This window comes from Meriones unguiculatus, chromosome 1 (genome assembly GCF_030254825.1).
Source record: "Meriones unguiculatus strain TT.TT164.6M chromosome 1, Bangor_MerUng_6.1, whole genome shotgun sequence".
Classification (NCBI taxonomy): Eukaryota; Metazoa; Chordata; class Mammalia; order Rodentia; family Muridae; genus Meriones; species Meriones unguiculatus.
In genome coordinates this window covers 24,608,136-24,634,005 of record NC_083349.1, presented here as the reverse complement: position 1 = coordinate 24,634,005, position 25,870 = coordinate 24,608,136, and the positions used below count along the sequence as shown (strand labels likewise).

The window sequence follows — 25,870 nt, the reverse complement described above, 5'->3', positions numbered from 1 at the left end:
TAGGAAAAAAATATAAGAAAGCTCCAGAGACCCTGTCTGCCTCCCCAGCTGTGATGACAGGATGGGGCCTCACCTGCTTTCCACTGAGGCTGGGGCTCTTACTCAGGTCCTCGCACTGTGCACGTTACTGAGTCACCTACCCAGCATCCTGAGCCTAATATCTTCATGTTGGACTGAGGCTTGCACACCTGTTGCATTTGTGTGACAAGAGCTGCTTTTCTGTATCCCCTCCCTACCGTGCTGAGAGAACTGGATGTCACCAGAGCTGGGACTCGGGCTCAGTGGGCATGAGGCAGCAGTGGCGGCACCCACGCTCCGTGCCAAGGCACCAAGAGGAGCTGGGCTGCTGGTAGGGGGAGCTTGTCCTGGACGAACTCCGCTGGTGGCTTCTGTGGGACCCGCCTCTCTAGCTTCCCTGAGAATGGTCCATGAAACTGACCTATATCCTCTCTCTACTCACACCAGCTGGAGAAGTCTCTAGGATGGCCACCTTCCTGATTCGGCAACCGCTGGCCTCCGAAGCCAGTGCTACGCAGTTGCTTCCTCCTCGCTGAACTATCCCTTCAGGTTCAGAAGACTCGGGATCTGGGGGCTCAGAAAGTTACAGGCTTGGCAAGGCCTGGCCCTCACGCTATAAAAACAGTCAGCAGTTTCAGGGGGGACTTCAGGTGGAGCTGGCTACAGGACTGATAATGCTCCAGAGAGGCAGCTCTCTGGAGTGGCCACCCATGCTGGAATGGCCTGTCTGGTGATACAGCTGGCTCTGAGTCACCCGTACTCTTCTGACTCCAATCCACTCGCTGGCTCACTCGCTAGACTTGAGTGGCATTTTGTCTTTGGCCTGTTGTAGATGCCTTGCTTGGGATGAAGAGTCACTCTGCAGTAAAAATCCATTGGCACAGCTTGGGCCTGAACCTGGCCTTTTGCTGCAAACCGGCCCAAGCCTTTCCTCTCCTAGACTGCTGACTCGTAAGAAACCAGAGCAGGTCCACAAAATAAATAAATAAATAGCCATTCCCCTCCGCAGAACACCTCAGGCGCAAGGTGGCTCTCCCGCTCAGCACACATAGACCTCCCCTTTAGCACATCCTGCTGGTGTCTTCTAGGGCCGAGCAGGCTGGAGGCTGGCTACTGCAGAGCTCAGCCGAGTGGCAACGGTGGCCTGCCATGGGGTGACGACACAGTGCCACCTCCCAGCTGAATGACTTAACGCCTTCAGCTGGCACACTTCCTCCCCTGTTGGGGGAGACCTGCGGAGCTGTTGCAAGGATGACATGAGGCAATGCCTGTGCAAAATACCAGGCCGGTGCCTCGCAACAGTGATGGCCTGAGCCTGTATCTGCATCCTCAGTGTCTTGCACATTTAGAGAAAGAAGCTGGAGAACAAGTTCTCAAGTTCTTTGTTTTTCAAGACAAGGGTTTCTCTGGGTAGCCTTGGCCATCCTGGAACTCACTCTGTAGAGAAGGCTGGCCTTGCACTCAGAGGTCTGCCTGCCTCTGCCTGGGATTAAAGGGACATTATTGGTGAGAACAAGTTCTTCTCTGAATTCCTAAGCACAGACTGGATTTTCTGAGGGCTGCCGCTAAAAGCCAGGTTGTTTTGAACCAGATCATGTGGGCCCTCCATCTGCTCAGAACCGTCCTGGCACACCCTCTACAGGTGGTTCCAACCAGCCCCGCCCAGGAAGGGGCTATCTAGTCACCAGGCCTTCTCGCCCTATTCCAGGCTGCTAGCTTACGGCCCTGTGCAGTCTGCGCTCGGAAGGGGCAGGGTTGGGAGGCCCAGTTTTAAGCGCCAGCCTTCAGGAGAGGCTGCAAAGTGAGCTGGGGCCGGGCCAGACCTCATGAGAAGCAGATTCTTCAGATTATCTGAGCGGGAATTATGGAGGTCTGCAGTATCGGGGTTAGTCTAGATCTTTCCGGGGACTTATGCCTCAATCCCAGTAAATCTGCTCCTAACAAGAGTCCAAAAGAAAACAAGGCAATCAGAGCTGTCAGTGGATGTGATTTTATGGGGCAGGAGCTACAAGCTCCTCCGGCAGTCTGTTGGACCAGCCCCACCTGGCATTCTCAGTGGGTGGCGAGCCCTCGGAGGTAGTCCCCGACCAGGGGCAGTACCGCCCAGTCATCAGTCCTTAGGGCCACGGGCACGCCATCCACCTGAGCTGCCTCCAGCCGCAGCAGCAGCATGGAGTCAGGGGGCAGGCGAACAGCTACCAGATAGGTGGTAGGGGGCTGAGCCACCACAACAAAGGGCTCTAGGTGCTGGGACACCAAGGCCCCCAGGCCCTGTGGCCCAAGTGGACACCACACGCGACTCTCTACACCCTTCGGCAGGCAGGAGTTCCAGAGCTCATCAAAGAAACGCAGCTCAGAGCCCTTGGGGAGCTGGGGGAAAGGCAGGAAGAGGTCAGAGAAGTTCACAGACACGAGTGGCAGGTGGGCATGGCATGTGAGGCCAGCAGGTGTGGTATAGAGGGCCTGGACATGGAGGCGGGCGGGGGCTGGGCGTCGGGGTTGCAAGGGCAAGTCCAGCAGATGGGCAGGCCGTCCTGGACGCAAGCAGGGTATGTGGACGGCCTCCAAAGGCTCATACAGCTGTCCTTCTACTCGGAAGCGCAGCTCCAGAGAGTAGACGGGAGCCTCCAAGGCCTCTGCCTGCAGATGAAGCACGGGGCTCGGGCCTCTGGCCTTCCTGGGCCCTGCACTCAATTGAATTGGAGCCGGAGTCTCCTGTACCATCAGTGCTGATGCAAAGCCCTGGTTTTCCGCCACCAGGGACGAGGCCAATGCGGGTACAGCAAGGGAGGGGCCCAGGGCCGTCCGCAGCTTGGGGCCTGACAAATGGCAAAGAAGGATGTAGTACAGCCTGGCGCGGTCGCGGCCGTCCGCGCCCTCCAGCTGTCTGGCCAGTGCCTGCAGCAAGTCTGCCAGGCCGTCTCCCCCGCCCGACCGCAGCAGCGCGCGGCACACCCGCAGGAGGGCCTGCTGGAGGCCCCAGTCGGTGCAGTGTGCGGCTGCAGCCCTGAGGAAAGCAAGCGTGGCGCTCTGATCATCTCCCTCGGCCACCTTTGCCAGCATTTGCAGGTGCCAGCAAAGAGCTTCCTCCTTGCCTGGCATGGCTACCACCTCTTGTTGTAGCACCTCCCTGAGGGGCTCTCTCAGCTCGGGGCTTAGCCGACCTAGGAGGTCCACAAAGTGGGGAGCCAGGGATGGCCGAGCTCGGTACAGTTGGGCCAGTCCACGGATCAAAGATGTCCGCACTGCAGGCTGCCCAGCCAGGCAGCTAGCAACGAGGTAGGAGGCCTGGAAACTGAGAGTGGCCAAGGCTCGGGGACCACCGTCCAGTGCTGCCCTCTGCTGTAGGCCAGCCAGCAGCTCCTGTAGGAACCACTGTGGACCCTGAGCCAGGCCTTTCTCCTCTTCCTCATCCTCGGCACACAGCAGACACAGCAAATGCAGGCGGGCCAGGAGGACCATTGGGTCCTGCAGGAGACTGGGCATGAGGCCCCTGCATAGCTGGGGCCCCAACAGCAGGGGGGCAGCCTCTTCCCCTTCTGGACCTAGCGGACAATTCTCAGGGAAGTTCAGGAGGCAGTGCAGGTAGAAGAGGTGTGTGGGGGGCGGCAAGGCTGGGTGCTGGGCTGCCAAGGTGAGCCTGCGCAGCAGCAGTGCCTCATCCTGGGCTGTGAACAGGGCCTCGCCGAAGGCCGCCTTGAGAGACAGGACTGAGTGCAACAGTGCCAGCTGTGCGGTGCCCAGCAGCCGAACTAGCTGTGGCTTGAAGAGCACTGGTGGCTGTCCCCGGAGGCCCCGAAGGGCCCAGCCCAACAACCACAGGAGCTGGGCCTGAGCCACAGGTGTGAGCAGGTAGGAAGTATCCAGAAGCTGGGCCACCGCGGCCTTCAGCTCTCGGGTGTCGTCAGGGCTGGGCTCTAGCGTTGGAAAGCCACGCTCCTCCCCCTCAGCTGCGTGCCAGCTGGGCGCCTGGGGCCTAAGATGGGCATCCCACTCTTCAGCTAGCGTCCAGTCCCAGGGACAACTCCCAGTGGAGGAGACCCCGGCCACAAGCAGGCCTTGCAGGCCAGCCCCAGACCTGGACTGTGCCACCAAGGTGTTGTGCAGAACGAGGGCCAGCAGCAGGCTGACAGGCTGGACGGGACCCACTTGCCCTAGCAGGCTCCGCAGCATCCCCAGCGAGCCGGCCAGCAACCCAGGCTTACAGCGCTCCAGCTCTCGGAGGCATTCGCACGCCGTGGCCTGTAGGTGGCGCTGCTCTGAGATGGCTCCGAAGCTTCGTCCCATGTCTCGGCCTGAAGCTAAGCCAAGAAGCAAGGGCAGGAGCCGGCAGGAAGCTCCTGAAGTGGGTCCAAGAGCACCTCCCGACACCAGGGCTGTGGTGGCTGCCAACAACAGGAGCCTCCGGAGAGGTGAAGGTCTTGGGGGCAGGAGGACAAGTGTGTCCAACAAGGAGCCGGCAGCAGCCTCCGCGGCAGGTGCCTCAGGCCACAGTTTGTCAGAGTACTCCAAGCTCAGTGTCAGTAAGGAAGCCTGCGATGGGGGATTTAAGAGGAACTCCTGAAGTTCGGCATGCGGGGGGAGGACGCAACCCTGCGGACCAGGGCAGGGCACCCAGGCAGGACCTACCTTGGTCTGCTCGTTTAGCTTTTCGTTCCTTAGGTCACTCAGCAGGTCGCGAGCCAGATCCTCACCCTCGGCGCTTGCCAGGAAGGCGGACGGGCTGGCTCGGAAAGCCCCCAGGCGCTGGGCCCAGGCCTCACGACTCAGGGGCCCCATGGTCAACCAAACTACTTAGTTCTCTGCAGGGGAAAGTGGCTGTTCAGGCCCTCGGCCGCGGACACGGCGGCGAGGACGCGCGGGCCTTCGCGGCCGCCAGGGGGCGCCCGGGTCCTCCCCGTCCCTCAGGGGCTGCTGTCACCCCAACCCCCAGCCCCCCAGCGCCCGGGTCCCAAGAGGAAATCCGGAGGCGTCGGGGAGGAGGCCGCAGGCGGCAGCCCTTGGAAGGCCCCTCGTGGGACGGGACCCGCAGCGAGCGGTGTCGGGGCGCGGGGGTGGGGGTGGATTGGAGGTGCGTGCGGAGAGCTCGCGACGCCGCCCGCCCACGAAGGGCACCGAAACCACAGCGTGGCCGGGGCCCCTGGCGCCCGCGGTAACGGGCCGGCCTCTCTCACCGCTTGAGTCAGCTGCCGCGGGCGCTCGCTCGGCTCCTTCCGGGCTGGCAGGCTGGCGGCGCGGGCCCGGGCGGGGCGCGCGGCGCGTGGGCGGCCCGGCCCGGCCGAGCCCAGGGGCGGGGCGTAACGGAGCCTCCGCCTGCCACGCCCGCCGGCCCGGCAGGTGCCGACTCGCTGGTTTCGCCAGTTCTGAGTAACTGTCTCGCCGGGCAGGCCCCCTGCCCCGAAACCGCCGCAGGCACGGGCAGGGGCGGGGTCCGGCGGGCTGGGCTCGCGGCCCGCTCCGCGGCGGAGCTGCGTTCCCGAGCCCCGGGAGCGGGACAGCGGCTGAGGTCGGGAAGGCCGCCAGCGCGGCCCCCGGTCGCCCCGCCCGGCCCCCGGCACTGCGCGCCGCGGCCGAGCTGGCTGGCTGCGGGGTGCCCGGGCGGCCGCTGGGGGGCGCGCGAGGCGCAATCCCACGGCCGAGCGGGAAGAGCCAGGCGCGGGCCAGCGCGGGACCGGTCGGACCGGCGCCGCGGGGCTTGGCTTGGCGTCCTCCACGCCGACCGGGCGGGATGGGGGACACCCCGCTCCGCTTGGGGGCGAGGAGCCGGCGTCAGGGTCGCAGCCGGACGGTGGCTGCTGACCTTTGCCCGAAGCTGCACGGATTACCAACAGGGGTCGGGCGGGGAGAACACAGAGGGCGGGGCGGGGTCCGAAACAACAGCGGAATGCTGACTCTGGATACGCGTGCTGGCGGGGACCCCTGGATGGTCACGCGGCTCTAAGCTCGGGGACTGGGAAGCGTGAGAAGACAGAGGCTGGGCTGCCAATGACCTGGGGCCCAGGCGTGCCCACTCCTTATCGCAGTCCATAGGGCTGGCTCTGTACTGGGAGCGCTTCGGGAGCTGGGCCTGTGGCTCAGGAGATCCAGGCCCTGGGTGCCCATTGGCCCGCTAGTTTCCGAGGCACGGAACTTCTGGCGTCCAGATCCCGCCGCCCACCGTCCTAAAGCCTCCTGCTAGCCGCTTTGAAGATGAAACACCTGAGCGCCGACTACTAGCCTCTAGCAATTTGTCTCTCTCCCTTTTGGCTGCCCAAGCTTCTCCCTACCCCATCCTAACCCGGCTGCAGATGAAAGTGGTGAGGTGGAGTCCTAAAAGAGGGGGGAGGGGGGAGGGGGGAGGGGGGGCGGGAGGAGTGCCTGGGCTCCCAGAACAGGGTTAGAAGAAGAGAGTGGATGGAGACGGGGGTGGGGTTAGGGGCAGGTCCAGATAGAAGACTTGGCTCCTCCAGGCTCTGGCTCCACAGCTGACTGACTCATAGGCGGCAGCCCTAAACCACTTCCCTCTAGGTGCCTCAGTTTCCCCATCTATAAATTGGGAGTGATGACTCCTGTCGAGGGAGCTTTGGGGTGGGGCGCCAGGCTAATTAGGCATGAGATGAAAGAGGCCGGGATGAGAGCAGCCCTGGGCTGGGAAGGCAGGTTGGAGTAGGAGCCTGTCTGGTTTCCTTGTCTGAGGCCCAGAGGGCGCTGGTAACTGCAGGTCCGGTCTCCCAGCTCTCCGGGAGCCAGGGAGGGTTATTAAATCCTGTTACAGTTGAGGAGAGAGGCTTCCAGGGGTCAGGGAGTCCAACTCTGGCTGTGTCCCAAGCTTCTGATGCTGCAGCCTCTGCCAGCCTCCACCCTCCCGGAGCTTTGGTGCTTTGAGGTGGCATGTGTGGTTTCCAGAACTGTGACGGATGCTTCTTCCTGAATCCACAGGGCTCCTGGCACCCGGGGGTGGGCTTTCAGGAGCCCAGAGATGGTGGAGTCGTTTGCACAAAGCCCCAGAACATCTCCTAAGCAGGACTGGACTTCTGCTACTTGCCCCAGCCGCCACCCTCAGCTCTCTTGATGTCCAAGCCCCTGAATGGGCCCTGTTCTCATCTGCCTGCCCAAGTCTCCCCTATGACAGGTGATATTTGTGACCTGTCTGGTGTAAGGAGACAGGAGTTCCTTCACCTTTTCTCTCTTTCGCATTTCTGTTCCTCCCTGTGCGGCAGAGTTCTGAGGAAACCCTAGACATTAGACTGGAAATGGGAAAAGGTAATCTTTGAGTGACCCTGTGCCTTGATTTTCTTTTCTGTAAAAATGAGACCTGCAACAACCCCATCCCCATAGCACTCATTGGTTGCTGTGGAAACAGGGATGCTTCACAAAAGGAGTCCATGGACCAAAAAACATAGTAGGGGCTGGAGAATGGAGGGTTGCTGCCAATGTTCACAGTTTTCTTTGTAGGGACGAAAACTGCACTGGCTGATTTTATGTCAACTTGACACAAGCTTGAGTTACCTTAAAGGAGGGAAGGAACCTCAATTGAGAAATGCCTCCATAAGATCTGGCTGTAAGGTGGTTTTGTAAGTTTTCTTAATAATTAGTGGTGGAGGGCCCAGCCCCTGTGGGTAGTATCAGCTGGGCTGGTGGTCCTAGTGAAACAAGCCGTGAGGAGCAAGCCGGTGAGCAGCACCCTTCCATGACCTCTGGATCAGCTCCTGCCTCCAGGCCCCTGCCCTGCCTTCTTTCAGTGACTGTGGTGTGGACATGTAAGTCAAATAAACACATTTTCCCCAACTTGCCTTTGGTCATGGTGTTTCATGTTTCATCAGAGCAACAGTCACCCAAACTAAGAAACATTCTGGACTTAGGGGTGATGGTTGCATAACTCTCTGAAGACAAACTCCTGAACTATATGCATGTTGTGAGGCTAACTGTTGTGGGACATGGATGATCAAAAAGACATTAAAAATGGAATTAGCTGGGATGGCCATAGTGGTACACACCTTTAGTCACAGCAGTGAGGATGCAGAGAGAGATCACTGTGAGTTTCAGGCTAGCCTAGTCTATATAATGAGCTCTGGGCAGGCCAGGACTACCTAGTGAGGCTGTTTCAAAAAACAAACAAAAAGGTGTTACTGCCAGCCTGTAATCCCAGATATCAAGAAACTGAGGCAGAAAAATTGAAACGTCAAGGTTAATCTACAGAGATCAAGGTCAACATGGTCAATTTAGCAATCTGCTGTCTTAGAAAGGTAAAAGAAGTAGGTACACATGAGTGGTAGAAGGCTTGTTTAGTATGTACAAGGGTACTAGGCCTTGTATGGTAAAATAACTTTTAAAATTGTGTTGTAAATAGGGTCCCTTGGGGCTGGGAAGATGGCTATCAGCAACAAACAGAAGGACCCTAGTTCAAATACCCCAGCACCCCCATAAAAGCTGAGTGAGGACCTAGACTCTCAGCGCTAGGGACACAGAAGCAAGAGGATCCTGGGAGCTCAGACAATCTAGCCAAATTAACAAGCTCTGGGTTCAGTGAGAGGTCCTGTTGAGAGAGAGTGACAGAGGGAGAGGGGAAAGAAGGAGGAAGGGGGGAGAGAAAGAAAAAGAAAAACAATGTGTGGAGAGTGATTGAAGACATCTGGCTTTAACCCTGCCCTCTACATACTCATAAGCACATGTCCACACTTGGGGAGGGCACGCACACAAAAAATAAATGATAAAAACAGGTTCCTAGAAAGCTGGTACACTGGAAAGGCAATGACAAACATCGTGAAAGACAATGCAAAGATAAAATCTGGTGGTAGAGGTGACAGTGGGGACAAGAATCTAGCTGGGGCATCTGCTCTAGGAAGAGGGGATTTGTCGGGAGCCCAAATAGGGTAGCCAGTTCCCAGCTGCAGAGGAGGCGAAGCTGCAAAGAGATGGTGGTGAGCTTGGGCTGGAGGGAGGCAGAGGTGCTCAGGACCAGGGCCCTCCAGGCCTGGGGATGCTCTGTGGAGGGAGAAACACGTGTTTTCACAACTATGGCTGGGTGTGAGGCAGGGGTTTGGCCTAGGTGGCAATTAGCAGGAGAGGGGGTGGGGAAGAGAGGACAGAGGCTTGGGGCTGTGTGGCTGTGGTACTTGGAGGCTGATGGCTCCAGCATCCGAGACAGAAAGAATGTGGAGACTGCAAGCTAGGCGTGAAGCCCCAGGTCGGAACTCCCTAGATGGAGGAGTCAGTGTCATTATGGCACATTACATGTTATCGGGGCTTTACAGCTTCCAGCAGCCTATCACCAAACCAGACTGGAAAGGCAGCTGCTTGGCAGGGCGTGGTGGCCCAGGCTCGTAATCCCAGCACTTTGGTGGCAGGAGGAACAGAAGTCCAACATCATCCTCAGCCGCACAGGGAGTTAGAGGCCAGCCTGTCTCAGCTGAGGGAGTGCAGAGGGAACGCTCAAGCGGCTGGCCAAGGAGCCCATCGGCCTGCTCTGTGAGAGGCTCTGTCTACTCAGGGCGGCTATGTTCCCGGGCAAGAGTCAGAATCTCTTAACTACCAAAATCTGAGCTAGAGCTAGGAGCCCAGTTTTGCAGCTGGGGAAACTGAGGCCCTGAGAGGGTAGGTGACTTGGTCTACCCTACATCCACAGGCACTAACTGTCTACAGCTAGGTGCCTTCCTGTGTCTGCTCAGCATGTGCTCAAAACTCCAGGTTTCACAGCCCCTTCCCTGGCTCCGTCCCATCCTGGTTCCATCCACGGACTTCTACGAGAACAGGAAGGAGTAGTCTAGACCCTCTCCCACCACCCCCTGCCCCCTCTAACTCCCCACGCTCCTTGGGATGGGAACTGAGCACCATGTTCAGAAAGTATGCACGGGGATCACAGTCTTTGCTGTGGCTCCTCTTCCCTTCAGCCTCAGGTGGCGTCATTCGTGACACATGACTCATGGCTTGCTTGTCACTGTGACTCAACCCACCATCTTTTTTTACACATAATTTATTTTATTTTATATTTTATTTTATGTACATTGGTGTTGTACCTGCAGGTAGGTCTGTGAGGGGTGTCTGGAATCACAGACAGTGTACCTTGTCATATGGGTGCTGGGAATTGAACCCGGGTCCCCTGGAAGAACAGTCCGTGCTCTTTACTGCTGAGACACCCCTTACTTGGACCATTAGAGTAGCTCCAGCACAACCCTGGGCTCTGTACTGCCACCCCCTGCCCCTACTCCAGCCAGCACATCACAGGTCACGTGGGGCCGCCCTTCACCATCCTCCCTCGCAGCCTCCAGCACCGTAGCTGTTGGGAGTTTCGTGCACACTCTAGACTGGTGTTCCCTCAGAAGCCTTGGTCCCAGCTTCTCCTTCTGCTTATGCTCTCTGCCACTTTGCCCAGCTGGCTCCCACCTCTCGGGCAGACCTCAGCAACCCCACCGGCCACCATCGCGTCACCCTAGTCAATCCTTCCATAGAGCAGTCTCCTATTGCTTTGCTTTGCATTGTAAGATCCCCAGGGCTAATAGCAAGTGGACACTCAAGAAACACCGGGATCTGAATGAAGAGGCGGGGAGGGGATGAATGCGCCAAATGGTAACAGAGCCGGTCTCCTCACGACAAAGCTCACACGCACGGCCCACCTATGGGTCAACTCTAACCCACAGGAGTGTTTTGTTGGACCTGTCTATGGGCTAGCATGTGGCTCAACGGGAAAATGCTTGCTGAGCAAGCATGGGGATCTGAGTTCGGATCCCAGGCACCCATGTGTGCTTGTAACCCTGTGCCAGGGAATGGAGACAGACAGATCTCTGGAGCTCAGTTACTCAGTCTAGCTAAAACCATGAGTTCTGGGTCCAGTGAGAGACCTATCTTTTTCTTTTCTTTCTTTGTCTTTCAGTTTTTCAAGACAGGCTGTGTAGCCTTGGCTGCCTTGGACTCACTTTGTAGGCCAGGCTGGCCTCCACCTCACAGAGAGACATATAATCCTCAGCAGTGCTGGGCTTAAAGGCGTGTACCACCACCACCCAACCCCTCTTTCTTTCTTTTTTCTTCTCTTTTCTTTCTTTCTTTCCTTTCCTTTACTTTTTTTTCTGAGACAGGATCTCTCTGCACAGCCTGGCTGTCCTGAAACTCACTTTGTAGTCTAGGCTGGCCTCAAACTCAGAGCCACCTGCCTCTGCCTCCCAAGTGCTGTGATTAAAGGCATGTGTCGCTACCTCTGACAGAGAGACACTGTCTTAAAATAATAATAATAATAATAATAAGGCAAAACTGCAGAGATGGTTCACCAGTCAAGAGCACCTGTTGCTCTTCCAGAGGACCCGAGATCAATTCCCAGCACCCACACAGCCCCTCACCACAGTCTGTAAGTCCATTCCCAGTGCATTTGATGCCCAGGAATGCATATGATACACAGACACATTCATTCATTCCATAAGTACCGATATCTCCGGGGAGCCAGGACAGCACACAGGCAGCACAGACGAGGTGTTCCCTCCTGGACCTCTCTGTTCGTTATGACTCTCTGGACCAGCAGAGACATTGGACCAGCAGCTTCACCCATTTTAGTTCCCCACCTGGCTCTCTGGTCATTCAAACTGCTCTCTGATGAGAAAGCCCGGCTTTGTGTCCAGGGCTGCCCATGAAGACTTCACCATAGACCGTACTGGGTACTCACAGGTACCAGCCTGCCAGGGGATGGCACTACAAAAGAGCCCAAGAAATACTGCAAAAACCCAGCTCGCTATTAATCCCTGCACTTGGGGGTCTGAGGCAGGCAGATCTTTGTGAATTCAAGGCCAGCCTGGCCTACATAGAGAGTTCCAGGACAGACAGAGAGGGCTACATAGAAAGACCCTGTGTTAAAAAGCAAAGCAAAAAAAAAAAAAAAAAAAAAAAAAAAAGGAATTAGGTTTCACTGAGGGGGAAAGAGAAAGTTAGACAGACTGTGAGATAAGTAAGCCAAGCTGGGCATTCACACCTTTCATCCCAGCACTTGGCACTTGGGAGGCAGAGGCAGGTGGATCTCAGAGTTCAAGGCCACCCTGGTCTACAGAGAAAGCTTGTCTCAAGAAAGAAAGAAGAAAGAGAAGAGCTGGGCACAGTGGGAGGCATCCCTTGGGGAGGCAGAGGCAGGTAGATTACTGCACCCAGCTGCAGACAGTTAGTGCCTGTGGATGTAGGGTAGGCCAAGTCACCTACCCTCTCAGGGCCTCAGTTTCCCCAGCTGCAAAACTGGGCTCCTAGCTCTAGCTCAGATTTTGGTAGTTAAGAGATTCTGACTCTTGCCCGGGAACATAGCCGCCCTGAGTAGACAGAGCCTCTCAGAGCAGGCCGATGGGCTCCTTGGCCAGCCGCTTGAGCGGTCCCCCTGCACTCCCTCAGCTGCACTCCCTCCTCCTCCATCACGCGGGGAGGCAGAGGCAGAGGCAGGTGGATTACTGTGAGTTCAGGGTCAGCTTGGTCTACAAAGTGAGTCCAGGGCATCCAAGGCTACACAGAAGCAGCAGCAGAAAGAAAAAAGAAGAAAAGAAAAGAAGAAGCCAAGTTCAGCTGCGTCCTGGACCATCAGTGTTGTCTCCCTAGGATTTATTGCTAAAGATAAGCATACAGTAGGTTCTCAGTTAATTAGTTGAAGGACAAGGTCCAAGATCAGAATAAAACGTAGATAAGGGGCCAGGCGTGGTGGTGCACGTCTGTAATCCTAGCAGGAGGCAGAGGCAGGAGGATCACTGTAAGTTCGGAGGCCAGCCTGGTCTAAAAAGTTAATCTAGGACAGCCAAGGCTACACAGAGAAACCTGTCTTGAGAAGGAGGAGGAGAAGGAGAAAGAAAGAAAGAAAGAAAGAAAGAAAGAAAGAAAGAAAGAGAAAGGAAGGAAGGAAGGAAGGAAGGAAGGAAGGAAGGAAGGAAGGAAGGAAGGAAGGAAAGTAGGGACTATGATACACAGCTCTCCAGGGACAGCAAGGGGAAGTGACAAACCTTAATGGCTAAGAAGGGTCCTATCCCCTTCCCAGTATACCTGTGCGGTGGGTGATAGGATTCACACTCAGACTACTTCCTGTGCTATGAGAAGGAGGCTGGTGTCTCTGCAGAGCTGCCCCAAGTTGTGCTCTCCCAGGGGAGTTCACAAAAATCCTGGGGAGATGTCTTAACAAGTACTCCCACTTTTGAAATGTCCTCCGCAGCCCAAACGCCTCAGAGTCCATATTAACCACTTCTCTCTCTCTCTTACTTACTGTTGTGCAAATGTGTGCGCCAGTTCCGTGGTGTGGCATGGGTCCGAGAACTTGTGGGATCAGTTTTCTCCCTCCATTACGTGGGTCCTGGGAATTGAACTCAGCTCTTCCCACTTAGTGGCAAGGACCTTCTGCCCCATCATTTCTTTTGACTCTTTTGTTGTTTTAGGCTGGCCTCTAACTCCCAGTTTTCCTGCCTCAGCTTCCCACGCGCTGGGATTACAAGTATGAACCCTCTCCACCCGCGACGCCTGACTTTTGAACTGTGTGAATTCATTTATCAGAGTAATTTCCTCACAGTCTGTCCCAGCGAACGTTTAAGGCGACGCGAGAGAGGTGTGCTGAGGGCTGGAGTCTAAAATGTTAGCGGCCTCTAACTGCAGGTCCCATCCCTGCCTTTAATAGGTCAGCCAGTAAAAGAAACTCAGCCGTGGCCAAAGAGTCGCAGTCAAGTGGCTCCTGAAGGCCGCGGAACACTCTCGGGCAGTTCAGTGGGGGCGGGGCACCACTCCAGCTAGGCCTGAAGACCACAGCAGAGTGACTGGGGAGTCGCTGCTGGCCGGACTCCCAGCCAGGACTGAGACTGGCTGCACCAGAGGACCGGGGCAGCCCTCAGCTGGGGCCCTCATCCTATAGTGTCTCCCAGATTTTGGGAACCCGAAATCCGGCTGTTTACGACCGGGAGAGGTTGCCGCTCACATGCCCAGGTGCTGGCCTCTGTTAGGTTGGCTTCAGGGCAGTTTAAAAGCTCGCGCAAGGGGCAGGCAGGCTCGAGCTTTGGAGTCACAGGCGCGAGCGAGCCTCCCGGTCCAGACGCTCCCGCAGCCGGAGGAAGCCGGCGCCCAGCAGCTACCTCGGCTCTGAACGGAGAATCGCTCTGCCTGGCCTTGGGGATCCCGAGCCACTGGGTTCGGGCCCGAACCGCCTGTTCCCGCCTGGCGACTTTGGGCCTCTCCCGGCGCCCCGGGCGCGCTAGGCTGGGTCTAGGCCTGTTGGGCGAGTTTTCTGTCATCGCCCACGGAGCGTGCGAGCGCCCGGTGCAAATAACGTTGCCCTCCCCTCCCTTCCCGGGCTCGGTCCCTCCGAAACTCTAGTTTGCAAAAGTGAGCACGCCGGGAAGGGGAGGTCCGGGGCGGGCCCGGTGCTCCTGGGTGTGGGGACCGGAGCCCGCCCCCCAACCCCGCCCCCGTCGGGCCACCCCGCCCGGGGCCGCGAGGCCACCTCACCCGCAGCGGAATGGAAACCGGTTCGACAGGTAACAAATAGGTGGGTTGTCACCGTTATTTCCCAACGCATGCGCCATCGCTCTCTCGGCCACTCCAAGCTAATTAGATCAGATCAACACCCCTGCCCCACCCCCGCCCGAGCCACCAACACACACCGCCGCGAGCCAATAAAGCGTGAACCCGTCCGTCCAGCTCGCACTTGAAGACTTCTCGAGCAGCCGCGGGGACGCCAGCCGAGCCCAGGGACGCTCACTCGGCGCTCCTCCGAGCCCGGCTGCACCCGGCTGCACCCGCTCTGCGGGCCCCGGCGACCCTCGGAGGAGTTGGAGACGCCTCGCGTGGTCCCCGGTACGCCCTCTCCTCGGAACGCGGGCGCGCCCCGGCGACTCCTCCCTTGAACTGTCCCCATCCCCGCGCCCCCGGGCCCCGATCTAGTTGCGAGAAAAAGGTGGGACGGGCCACCGGGGGACTCGACTTACGGGGAGCGAACCGGCGGCTGGCCGGGAGGGAACGGAAGATGCCCCGCGCGTTCCTGGTGAAGAAACCATGCGTCTCCACGTGCAAGAGGAACTGGAGCGAGCTCCCGGACGAGGAGCGCGGCGAGATCTACGTGCCAGGTGAGGCGACGACGCGGGCCCGGGCCACCGGGAGGGCGGGGCGCACGGAGCAGCGGTCGGCCGGGGCGGCCGGCGGCGCGCGGGGACGCAGGTGGCGGGCGGACCGCCCCTCCCCCGGCGCGGAAGGGGCGCGGGTGGGGGGAGGGGGCTCGGAACCGAGGCTCCGCCGCTCTCAGGCCGGGGATCGCCTGCCCGTGTCACCGCTCGGGCGACCCCCCCACCCCCGCGCCACCCCTCCGGCTCTCGAGTCATAAATCCAGAAAACCCGGACTTTCATGAGGCAGGAGAGAAGCACCGAAGCGAGCGATGCCACTTTGGGGGGGATGAAGGGGGGAGGCTGGGGACTGGAGAGTAGCTGGAGTTTCCGCTGAGGTTTGGGCTGCCTTGTTGTAAAAGGAAAACTTGGAGCTTCAGTCGCCCCCACGACATCGGTCGGGTTGAAAGGAGAGAGTGGAGATTCAGGGCCGCCAAGTTTCCCTAGACTTCACCTCGATGGTCCAGAGCTGCTGGGAAATAGACCCGGCGCACTTGCTTGCCCTTGTTGGCTCCCACCTAATTTCAGCCTGGCCGAGGACGCCTGGCAAAGGGTGCTCTAGAACCCACCCACACCTAAGATGCCCGCTCCAGGAAGCTGGCGTACCGAGTTTATGGAGGGAGGAGGCCCTGACAGCGTCCACTTAGAATGAGTAACTGGAGTTGCCTCTTCCTCCAGCATCGTCTTCCTCCAGAGCCCCGGGACACCTCTGTCCCTTCTATCCCAATACAAAATCCTAGGTCTCAAGGCAAGCAAGCGCCTTCTCAACTCCCCATCCCCAGCCTTGGGGGTGGGGCATGAGCGTACTGCCCGGCACCTCCGAGGAGGAGGGGGTAGAGGTGGTAATTAACCAACCGACTTTGACCCTTGATCTGCAGGCTCTCTGGCACCACCCAGGCTTTTAAGAAAGTGGGGAAATGAGGGTGGTGAGTGAGGGGTCCTGTGTGGGTTCTTGCCTCAACTCCCCTCTTGAGCTGTTGGGATCTTGTGTGGACCAGTGAGTTTTGTGCCAGACCTGCCGGGCACCAGCAGCTAGTAGGATGTTTTACAACCTAACCTTATCTCAGGGGCCTGTAGGGGTTATTGTGAAGGCTTCTCAAACAAGGGAGTGGGCCAGAAGGCCCTAGAATCCTCAGTGTGGAGGGACAGGAGGCAAAAGGGAAGCGTGCCTCCCCACCTGGGGTGTGGGCTGGGGATTTTGAGATTTCTGCCTGGCTATGTGTTCTGGCCAACTGTCCAGTGCTCCACCTCCGGAAGGCCTGGTGAGGGACAGGGCCCCTTCCTTGCTCCGGCCTCCTCCCCAACCTGTGTTTGACTTGCTGCTTAGCTGCTCCTTGGGATCTGATAAACTGAACTTGGATTGTGCTAAAGGTGAGCTGTGTCTTGAGCCAGGCTCAGGGTGCTGTTATTTTTAGTTTTATTTCACACCCCAATCAGTAACAGATGTGTTGACTTTCACATAGGACAAAGATATTCTGCTTGTTTGAATCATTAAGACCTCCTTGGGTCTAGAGATTTTCCCCAGCACAGATCTAAGAGACACAAAGACCAGAGACCTGGCCCCATTGGCCTGTGCCATCGGGTAGATAGGTGGTCTCTGGGTGGGTGTTGCCACCTGCTACTGCTGTCCTGATAGGGAGACGTGCAGGTAGGTTCTCCTCTCTTGGGATTGCCCAGGATGGGCCATAAGCCCTTTAAAGAATTTCCCCTTATTGGCTGAGTGACGAGAAAGCCCTGTGGGTAGAAGTTATAGGACTTAAGTTTTTCTTCTGTGAGTTAGGTGGCCCACCAGCCAGTGTTTTCCCACAGTTTTGAAAAAAAAAAAAAAAAAAACGGAATGGCCTCAGTCTATGCTTGGGTGCTTTCGATGGCTGGGGTGCAGGGGTGTAGTTTTGTATCCTGGCTAAGCCATTCCATCACCAGCCAACTGTGACCCCAGGAGCTGGCTGGGCACGTTTCTGTCACCCTACCTCACAGACTCTGGGGGCACGTTATGACCAGGTAGGCAATGACCCCATTCCCAGTGGGAGGGCTGGGGATATGGGAGTGTATGCATGCTGACCTTCCTGCCAGGGATCTCTGAGACCCTCAGAGCATCACAAAGACCACCTGGAGGGGATGCTGGGTTGATGAGCCTGACCTGGGAGCTGCTCTTTAGAGTCACTTCAGCCTTCCTCCCCACATAAGCTGCTAGAGATACTCTTCTCCCAGGGCAGTCATTCCTCCAGCTTTGCCGAGGAGAGCCGAGAGCTGATAGCCTTCAGTGGAAGACAGGCAACCGAGGAAATGATCCCATTCCCCACTGGAGACAGCACAGTTCAGGGTTTCCCCTGCTCCTCTTCACCGCCCACCACCCTTCCTGGCACAGCAGTCTCTGCTTGGTTGTGTGTTTACTCTGTGGTGATGGGAAGGATGGTGGGCTTTTTGTGTTGAGGGTTTGTTTTGGAGCAGGCACCTGCAGCTGGGGGTAATCTCCACCTCTGCACTATGAAAGGGCTCAAGGAACAGCAGTGGGGCAGTTCCTCTAAGGCTGCTCCTTGCTGAATGAAGTCACCGTCAGGAAGGGCCTGGGGACAGACCAAGCCTGAAAGCTGGGACCCTCTTCCAGGCTCCCAGACCCCCCACCTTCAAGCCTCCCCTTCGGCTAATAGTCTGGCTTGCTGGTCTGCTGGGGCAGCACATGCCCAAAGCTCAGAGGCTACGTGTGGTGTACACACCTCTCATTCAGCACTTGGAAGGTGGCCCCAGGAGGATCTGGAGTTCAAAGACAGCCTCAGATATGTAACAAGGTTGAGGCCAGTCTTGGCTCTCTGAGACCCTGACTCAAACAAACAAATGTGCTGAAGCCCAGGCCGGACAGGCTAAAATGCAGAAGCCCAGGTTTCATTCCGATAACATGGCCCAGCCTGCCAATGCTGCTAGACTTGACCACTCTTTTTACTGTTGTTGTTTGAGACAGGGTCTCACTGTGTAGCCCGGCTGTGTAGTTCTAGAGTTTACTACGTAAACCAGGGTGGCCTTGAACTCACAGAGATCTACCTGCCTCTGCCTCCTGGAAGTGCTGGGATTTAATGTGTTTGTTTGCCATTTTCTACCACTCCCTACATTTTTTTTTTCAAGACAGGGTTTCTCTGTGTAGCCCTGGCTGACCTGGTACTATTTTGCACCCCAGGCTGTCCTTGAATTCAGAGATCTGCCTCCTCTGACCAATCTTGCCAGGCTGAGTAGGGCTGGCTGAAACACCAGCTGTGGGCCCCTAGCTCATGTAGCATGTATGGAAAGGCTGGACTTCTTTCAAGAACATTCTAGCAGCTGCTGAGGCCCTGGGCAGTGAAGGGTTCAGGTAGCCGGGACACATGGCCATGGAACTCTCACCTATCTTGAGAGACACTGTCACCCAAGCTGCTAAGATGTTTGCCCAAGCTTGGAGGTCCTAAGGCAAGCTGTCCCAGGAAGGATGGTGAGGACAGCGTCCAGCTGTGGGGAGAAGAGGGGACATAATGCTGTGTCATTGCCCATTATCTGCTCGCAGCGTATGCCAGGCAGGTGGACCCTGGCCCATGCTGGGTAACAGGGTGAAGGGTGCCAGAGGAAGTACACTGTCATCCAGGCAGGGCCAGGCCCGCTGGCGTGAGCGGCAAGCATTCAGTCTAACTTGAACACGGATGCTGAAGGAAAGGAAAACAGTTGGGAAGGGAGGCAGGTCCTGCCTTGAGAATGCTGGCTGTAGACAGAAGGGCAACAAAAGGCTGAGAGACAGGCCCGTTGTGTCCTGGCACTGCAGTATCTACCCGTGGCCACTGCAATTCATTTCAGGCAATTGCCAGCTGGCCTGCAGGTCTGAGGGAGCTGGCATGAGCAGACCCACACCCAGAACCGGGGTGGTCAGCACCTGTGTGGTCAGCTGGGGACCCAAAAGTTCAGGCATCCACACCTCAACGTAATTGCTCTCCCCCAAAAGCTGAGGCTCAGGCCTTGTGGGTATCCCTGTCTTAAAGCTTGGCAATCTGTCTAGTGACTGGGCCAGTGGCTGAAAGAAAGGAGGTCTGTGGAGGGTAAGGTAGGAGATGGCCATTGGACGGGCAGCCTTTTCAAGTCTGGTCTGCTGCTCCAGGCCAGCTCTGCAAATTGCCCAGGTAAAGGCAGCAGGAGAGAACTTACCGGCCCCTGGGGGAGGAGGGAGAGGGCTAGCTGGGTTGGCCTTGCCACACTCAGTGGCTGTGGGCAGGGCGAGGAGTAGTAGCCACAGTGGTCACTGCTGGAAACATCTAATTAGGGGACAGGAGCACCAGCAAGACCCAACCAGTTTTGCCTCCTGCCATTCAGTGACACTCAGGATAGGCAGATAGCACACCAGCAAATAGTCCCTGTGCGTGCAAGTCCTGGTAGACACGCTCGCGGGGGTGGCAGGGAGACAGGTTTGGTGGGGCGGGTAAGTTGAGGCAAACATCCCCACCCTGGCAGGCTTCCTGGCCTTTTGCTCCAGGTAGCGACAGCATGGAGTGCCCAGACAGCCAGCTCTATCCTATCTGCTGCCCTAAGACTTTCCAGGTTTTGTGTGGAAAGACAAAGATGGGCAAGGACGCTTCCTCTACAAGGGACCTCGGTCCTCAGACTCCTAACTCTGCCTTCCCTCCATAAAGCCAAGGAGCCAAGGGTGACCGCTCACCTCACAGGCTGTCACTGCACCCTCTGCTGACCCCCCACCCAGGCCATGTGGCCAGGCTGGCCTTCAGAAGTCTCATTCACACCAACAGGAAGGGACAGACTGAGGATGGGAGAGGTGTCTATTTTTACCTCCTTGTGTTGAAAGGGGGAAATTGTCACCTGGTCTTGGACTTTCAGCCAGGGTCTGTCTGTTGAGTGAGTATCGGAGCTACTATCACTCGGACCCCACCCTCCTGGTCCTAATCCTGGGCGTCACACACACAGGTCCCACTAGAGGCAGGCCGGTGTCTGAAAGCTGGGCTCAAAGCTTGAGCCCAACACCAGTCAGCATGGTTCAGAGAGAGGTGGGATGCCAGCTCAGGTGCCAGACTAGGGCCAGGAGCTGGTGAATCAACTCCTGGAATGAGGTGGCTCATTAAGGTCCCCCCCCACTCCCCGGACAGACGGACGCCAGCGCTAGAAGAACGGGTTCTGGGCGGCAGGCGGGCGCATTCTTCCTCTGTCAGACCTTTGTTGTGTTTTGAGGGGGTGAGAACTGGGCCTCTCCCGAAACTCAAGTACTTTTATATTTACCTCCTCACCCCACCGCCCTGATGGTCCCCCAGGAGACGTGAGGGCAGCAACCTGGGCCTGGTTCCTTGCCCCCAAGGACATCTCTGTCTTGGAATAGGGTATTCAGGGGGCCTAGCTTGAGGCCCCGAAATCCCATTCTGACTCAGTTGGACTCATTCATCCTCTCTGTCCCTCTTGATTTTTCTTTCTGAAAACTAGAAAACTTCCTAATTTATAGGTTTTTAAGTACAGAGTTTAGGTTGTACTGACTAATTGGAAAATTATACTTCTCGTCCCAGCTCTGTTGGCCTTGAGATTTGTTGCCTGTGTTACCTCGTCTGTCCTGAACTAGAGCTCAGGGTCCCAGCCCGGCCTTGTAGGCCCGGCCCGTTTAGCTCAAGGTGTTTTTTGAGGGGAGCGGCCTTGTCAGAAGGCGGCCAGGTATCGGCTATGCCACTGCACTGCCGGAGGGCCCCGGCCTGAGTGCCGGCGAGCGGTCCCGCAGTGGGGGAGGGTTGTGTAAGCGCTGGGCAGGGCGCCCGGAGACTGTTACGAGCATCCACCTGCTGCTCCCTGACCTCCTCCCTCTCCACCCACCTGGCCTGTTTGCTGACAAAGCTGTGCCCAGCCTTGAGCCGAGAAGTCCGGATGGGCTACAGTAACAAGGATTGGCCGGGGTCAAGGAGGAAAGGCTAGGACCACCCAAACCCCAAAGGCCTGCCTAGAGAAGAGCCCCAAGAAGGGTCCAGACTGACAAGGACCCTTCAAGGACCAGAATGAGTCCGAAGGAGCTTTCCCTGGCCAGGGCCTTCGGTGGTGCCCTTTGTCCCTACAGTAAGGACATGTTGGAATCCAGGGCGACTGGCCAGGCGGGGCAGGCGGACACTTTGCAGCATAATTGGCAGGGCAACTCAGTCCTCCCAGTTCCGCTAAGACAAGTTACTCAGGGGGCAGTGGCTCTTGGCTGGCGTCACCTGTAATTACCTTAATGGGGCAGGAGGGAGGTGCAACTTCTGATGGCCTTGGGGCCCGCCCTGCTCTGCCTTAAGCCTACAACCGGAGGAAGGAAGGGCAGCCTTCTCCTTGCTTGGGAATCTTCCTGGAACCCTGGCAGATCTCTCTACCTTACCTGGCTCTTCTTCTCCCTGCAGTCAGCCTGGGCTTCTGCCCACCACAGCCCTACCAGGAGCCAGAGCCATCAGTGGCCGAACCCCCTTCTTGCCCCATGGCTTTGGATATGAGTCTTCGGGACTCCAGTTATGGTGTGACCCCGGGGCCTTGCGTGGTGGCCCAGCTACCACCTGAAGATGTGAGTCATCTGACGGATCCTCAGAGCAGGGACCAGGGTTTCCTACGAACCAAGATGAAGGTAAATAACTTTATTCTGTCTCGAGGTCCAGGGGCATGCATAGAGACCCATGTCTTGACCCATGGATGTGACAGGAGGGGCAGTCTGAGCCCCGGATTTCAACTTTTGCAGACACTCATGTGTCTGGAGCACATGGAGGAAAGATAAGAGCTGTGAACGAGATATGAAGTGGGGCCATCCAACCCTTTGGCGTCTGGATAAGAAAGTGATCTAGTCTCATTTCTGGCCACAAAAGTCAGGAGAGGTCAAGGAGAAGCACCCCAGAGGGGTAATTAGCGTTCCTTAGAGCATATGGCAGTGACCAGGCTGTGCGCACCCTACCCCACCCTAACTCATGCTCAGTGGCACTGCATGAGGCAGCACAGACTGAGGCCTGCTACAGAGAGGAAACCCTGCCCTGGCTGCGTCAACCCTCCCCAAAGCCCCAGGGCCCAGGAGCACCTGCCAGCAGAGATCCAGCGGAAGGGTAATCCTCTAGGGCCACCCTGCATGCCAGAAAACTAGATAAGGCAGCGGGAAGGAGACTGCCGTCCTTCCCTTCCCACCTTCCTACCTCCAAAGGCAGGGGTTTCGGGGAGCAACCAAGAAAGGCTATGACTGGTCCCCGCCACGATGGGTCTCCTGACCTTTCAGGCACCACTCATCCTCCCTGCCAGCCCTTCCGCTGCCCCTCAGGCTGGTCCAGGTAGGGACAGCAGAACACAGGATGGGACAGAGAGGAGACAGAGGACTAGGTCCTGTTCTAAAGGATCCTAGCTGGCAAGAGATGGAATTCGCTAGACTGACAAGAACAGGAGAGAGGGAGGGGTACCAAGTGGAACTGTGGCATGAGAGGTGCCCAGGATCTCCTGAGGAGTGGCTGGTGCCAGGCCCCTGAGCACAGGCAATCACCGGATTGGCCTGGCCACTCGGCCACACCTTTGTGGTCACGCCTAGAATGCTGCTCATCTCCTCTAAACAGTGTGTGGCAGTGGCCCCAGGGATTGCTTCCTGTGACAGAGACGAGGACAGGAAGCTGGTAGATACAGAGTGGGGCCTGCACTGAGCAACGGCCAAGGGACCAAGACACCAGTCCTTCCTCCATTGCCTGAATTTGAAATTTTCCATGATTAAAAAAGAAAAAGGACAGGGCTGGAGAGATGGCTTCTCAGTCTTCCAGGCCTCTTCTAGAGGACCAGGGTTCAATTCCCAGCATCCACATGACCCGTCACAACTGTCTGTAACCCCAGTTCCAGAGGGTAAGACACCTGCTGGCCTCCGTGGGCACCAGCCAGGTGTGTGCACAGACATGACATATACATGCAGGCAAAACACCCATAGACACAGAATAAAGTATTTTTAATAAAAAGAAAGGAACCTATTTCCCAGGCTGGAGATCTAGCTCAGCGGGCAGAGTGCTTGCCCTACACACGCAAAGCCCCGAGCTCCGCCCTCAGCCCACAGAGAATGGCATAAGGCGCTCCTGCAACCCAGCGGTTGGCAGGTAAAGGCAGGAGGATTGGACATTCAGGATGACAGTCTCAGAAAGAGGTCTGGGGAACCCAGGAGGAGAGGTAGGCCCCACTGAGCAGGCGTCACGACCTCCGGAGGACCGGCCTGCTTTTCTTGAGAGTGGGGATGGCAGGACTGCCGGCCTGCGGTCCTGATTTCTAGATATTTGCCACAGATAATGTCTTCACTCACAGGTGACCTTGGGGGACAGTGCAAATGGAGATCTTTTTACCTGTCACATCTGCCAAAAGGCCTTCACCTACCAGCGCATGCTGAACCGACACATGAAGTGTCACAATGACGTCAAGAGGCACCTCTGCACATACTGCGGGAAGGGTTTCAACGACACCTTTGACCTCAAGAGACATGTCCGAACCCACACTGGTAAGTAAAGTCTGTGGATAGAGGGACGGGCGCCTCCCTCCTGCCTGGGACCTGGAGGCCCACCCTGGAGCTTAGGGCAGAGTCCTAAGTTCACAGACAAAGACTCTTGGTTCCAGAATCACTCAGGAAACTGGCATTAGCCAATTGAGCCTTGTTGGTCACTCTGCCAGGCAGCTGTCCTGACCTTTGTGTGGGTGGAGGCTTCAGACAGTCTCGGTAGTCTCCGTCAGGCCCTGACGCTGACCCTGGTTCCCGCAGGTGTGCGGCCCTACAAGTGCAGCCTGTGTGACAAGGCCTTCACCCAGCGCTGCTCCCTGGAGTCTCACCTCAAGAAGATCCACGGTGTGCAGCAGAAGTATGCATACAAGGAGCGCCGGGCCAAGCTCTACGTGTGCGAGGAGTGCGGCTGCACGTCCGAGAGTCAGGAGGGCCACGTCCTGCACCTCAAGGAGCACCACCCCGACAGCCCCCTACTGCGCAAGACCTCCAAGAAAGTGGCCGTGGCCCTGCAGAACACTGTCACCTCCCTGCTGCAGGGCAGCCCCCCCCTCTGAGCAGCACGGGCCCCAGGAAGGACCCAGGTCACTTCCTGCAACCTCTTCCCGGGACGCCGGTGATCAGAGCCAGAGCCCTCACGTCGCGTTAGACCCCTGCACGACTCGGCACTGGCTTCTGCTCACGTCTGGAAGTCTGTCTTACAGGCAGAGTCCACTCTGAGCTTGGGACGAGATGGGCGCCTGTATCCGGGCAGGGGTGAGGTCAAGTGATTAAAAACAGCTGCTTATAGAGACAGGCCCTGTTTCCTTGCAGAAGGACTCTGGAGATGTGTTGAGAGGGGATCCTGAGTGCGAGGTGGGCCGTGGATCCCTGTGGACAGCAGAGTGGAGACGCCAGCACAGAGCATCCCTGCAAAGGCCTGCGGTGGGGGCGCTGGCAGCGCTCCGCGTGCCTGCAGGGCTAACTCTCAGGGTTCCAGGGGCTCTCTGCCCTTTCATCAGAGGCCCGTGTGTGAACAGACGTGTGCATGCCTTGTGTATGTGTCACACGGCTTTATGTGTGTGATTTAGTCACGTGTGCATGTTGCTGCACTCATGGCCTTTCCACATATCACCTCATTCTTAAAAAACCAACCACAAGGTGCCAAGGAGGTTTTCCTTTCTTTTTCTTTTTTCTTTTTTCTTTTTTTTTTTTTTTAAAGATGACAAATGTACAGATATTAATATATTTTTGGTGCCCACAGTAAGACTGTTTTAAAAGGGGTGGAGCTGGATTTTTCTCTACCCACACTGGTTCTATTTATCCTGGACATTTCAAACCTCCTCTGTGCCTTGGCTCTGGGGTAGTTATGCAGACCCGTCCCATTCTCTGCGATGTTCCATTAAAGACTTTCCCCCTGCCCTGCCCAGAAGATGGACTGTTCCTGTCCTTCCCAGGGACAGCGCCTCACCTCTCTCTTCCCTCCCCGGCTCAGTCTCCTTCCACATCCTTCTCAGGGCCCCAGTTTTCCTGCTAAGCCTGATGACAAATGACCGGGTGTGGCCCAAGGCTGAGGGTGGGTTTTACTGATACTCTTCAACCAGAGGGGATGCCAGTTTGACACCACGTCCAAGTCCCCCATCTGAAGTTCGAAGACAAGGACAGGAACAGTCTGGGTTTTTTTCCTCTTGGCCGAGTCAATCTTGAGCAGCAGCAAAATTTGAAACAGAATAATCCACATACCAGAAACTCTCAGAAGGAGCACGTCAGGGGCTGGAACTTCTCAGTCATCTTTTTCCCTGTCTTCCAAATGACTTTGGACTGAGCGGCCCTCTGAGGGAGTGGGTCTTTGTCCACTGGTGTGTCTAGGTATCCTGCTGAGACCAGAAAAGGGTTGAAGATCAAATGAGTGTGTGTGTCACAGGTCCAAGGAGTTCTAGCCAACCTGCAGAGAATGAGACAGACCCCCACGACAGGCCCAGAACATAGCAGGCTGGGAAGGCCCTGAAGGCGAACAGAAGAACCCCTCTGCCTCCTCAGTGCAGTATGCGAACACACACCCAGGACCTGACCCCAGCCTCGGGCTAGAAGAAGGAATCTTCTTAGATTATCTCTGAACTCCGTATGGACCAATCTGAAGACTTGCTTCATTTTTCCTCAGCGTGTCTGGGCTGCTGCACCCTTAAGTTCTTGAATGTAAAAGTCATTCTTGTCAGGAAGCACTGTTTACATCTCTGTGTCCTTAAGCTCGTTGCCAATCCGGGGCCATCATAAGCTTTTTGTTGTCTGTGTTATTTTATAACCTCCCGTTTAATTAGTAAAGTGAGAGAATTTATACTGTCTGTA

At 56.9% G+C, this 25,870-nt stretch overlaps 3 protein-coding genes and 1 long non-coding RNA gene across 15 annotated transcripts in view; 2 read left to right on the top strand and 2 right to left on the bottom strand.

Annotated features, from left to right (window-relative positions):
• Window positions 1-1,992: 1,992 nt before the first annotated feature.
• Ap5b1 (adaptor related protein complex 5 subunit beta 1) lies at window positions 1,993-14,970 on the bottom strand. Of its 2 annotated transcripts, none has more exons than XM_021638372.2 (3): window positions 14,913-14,970; window positions 4,648-4,820; window positions 1,993-4,551 (listed from the first exon to the last, which is right to left on the bottom strand). In XM_021638372.2, exons 2-3 carry the CDS (start codon window positions 4,795-4,797, stop codon window positions 2,071-2,073), a joined length of 2,631 nt encoding a protein of 876 aa, XP_021494047.1. In that variant the 5' UTR covers window positions 4,798-4,820; window positions 14,913-14,970; the 3' UTR covers window positions 1,993-2,070. The 2 variants fall into 2 exon arrangements, with proteins under 2 accessions (XP_021494047.1, XP_021494046.1); XM_021638371.2 differs by lacking the exon at window positions 14,913-14,970 and adding an exon at window positions 5,193-5,333.
• LOC132654532 (uncharacterized) lies at window positions 5,656-7,785 on the top strand. The gene is made up of 2 exons (XR_009592161.1): window positions 5,656-6,314; window positions 6,937-7,785. It is a non-coding gene; the product is annotated as an uncharacterized LOC132654532 (long non-coding RNA).
• Window positions 14,925-25,870, top strand: Ovol1 (ovo like transcriptional repressor 1). 2 transcript variants are annotated; one of them, XM_021638377.2, is made up of 4 exons: window positions 14,925-15,050; window positions 21,456-21,673; window positions 23,359-23,548; window positions 23,807-25,870. In XM_021638377.2, the coding sequence occupies exons 1-4, from the start codon at window positions 14,951-14,953 to the stop codon at window positions 24,100-24,102; spliced, it is 804 nt and encodes a 267-aa protein (XP_021494052.1). In that variant the 5' UTR covers window positions 14,925-14,950; the 3' UTR covers window positions 24,103-25,870. The 2 variants fall into 2 exon arrangements, with proteins under 2 accessions (XP_021494052.1, XP_060240575.1); XM_060384592.1 differs by lacking the exon at window positions 14,925-15,050 and adding an exon at window positions 15,745-16,455.
• LOC110549312 (uncharacterized) overlaps window positions 25,265-25,870 on the bottom strand; it is a 35,586-nt gene continuing 34,980 nt past the window's right edge. For 4 of the 10 annotated variants that reach the window (XM_060384580.1, XM_060384578.1, XM_060384575.1 and 1 more), the window contains one exon: window positions 25,265-25,398. The gene's annotated coding sequence lies outside the window, so the exon portion shown is untranslated. Of the gene's footprint in view, window positions 25,402-25,870 lie in introns of all 10 variants that reach the window. The other 6 variants (XM_060384583.1, XM_060384579.1, XM_060384582.1 and 3 more) reach the window with 4 other exon arrangements.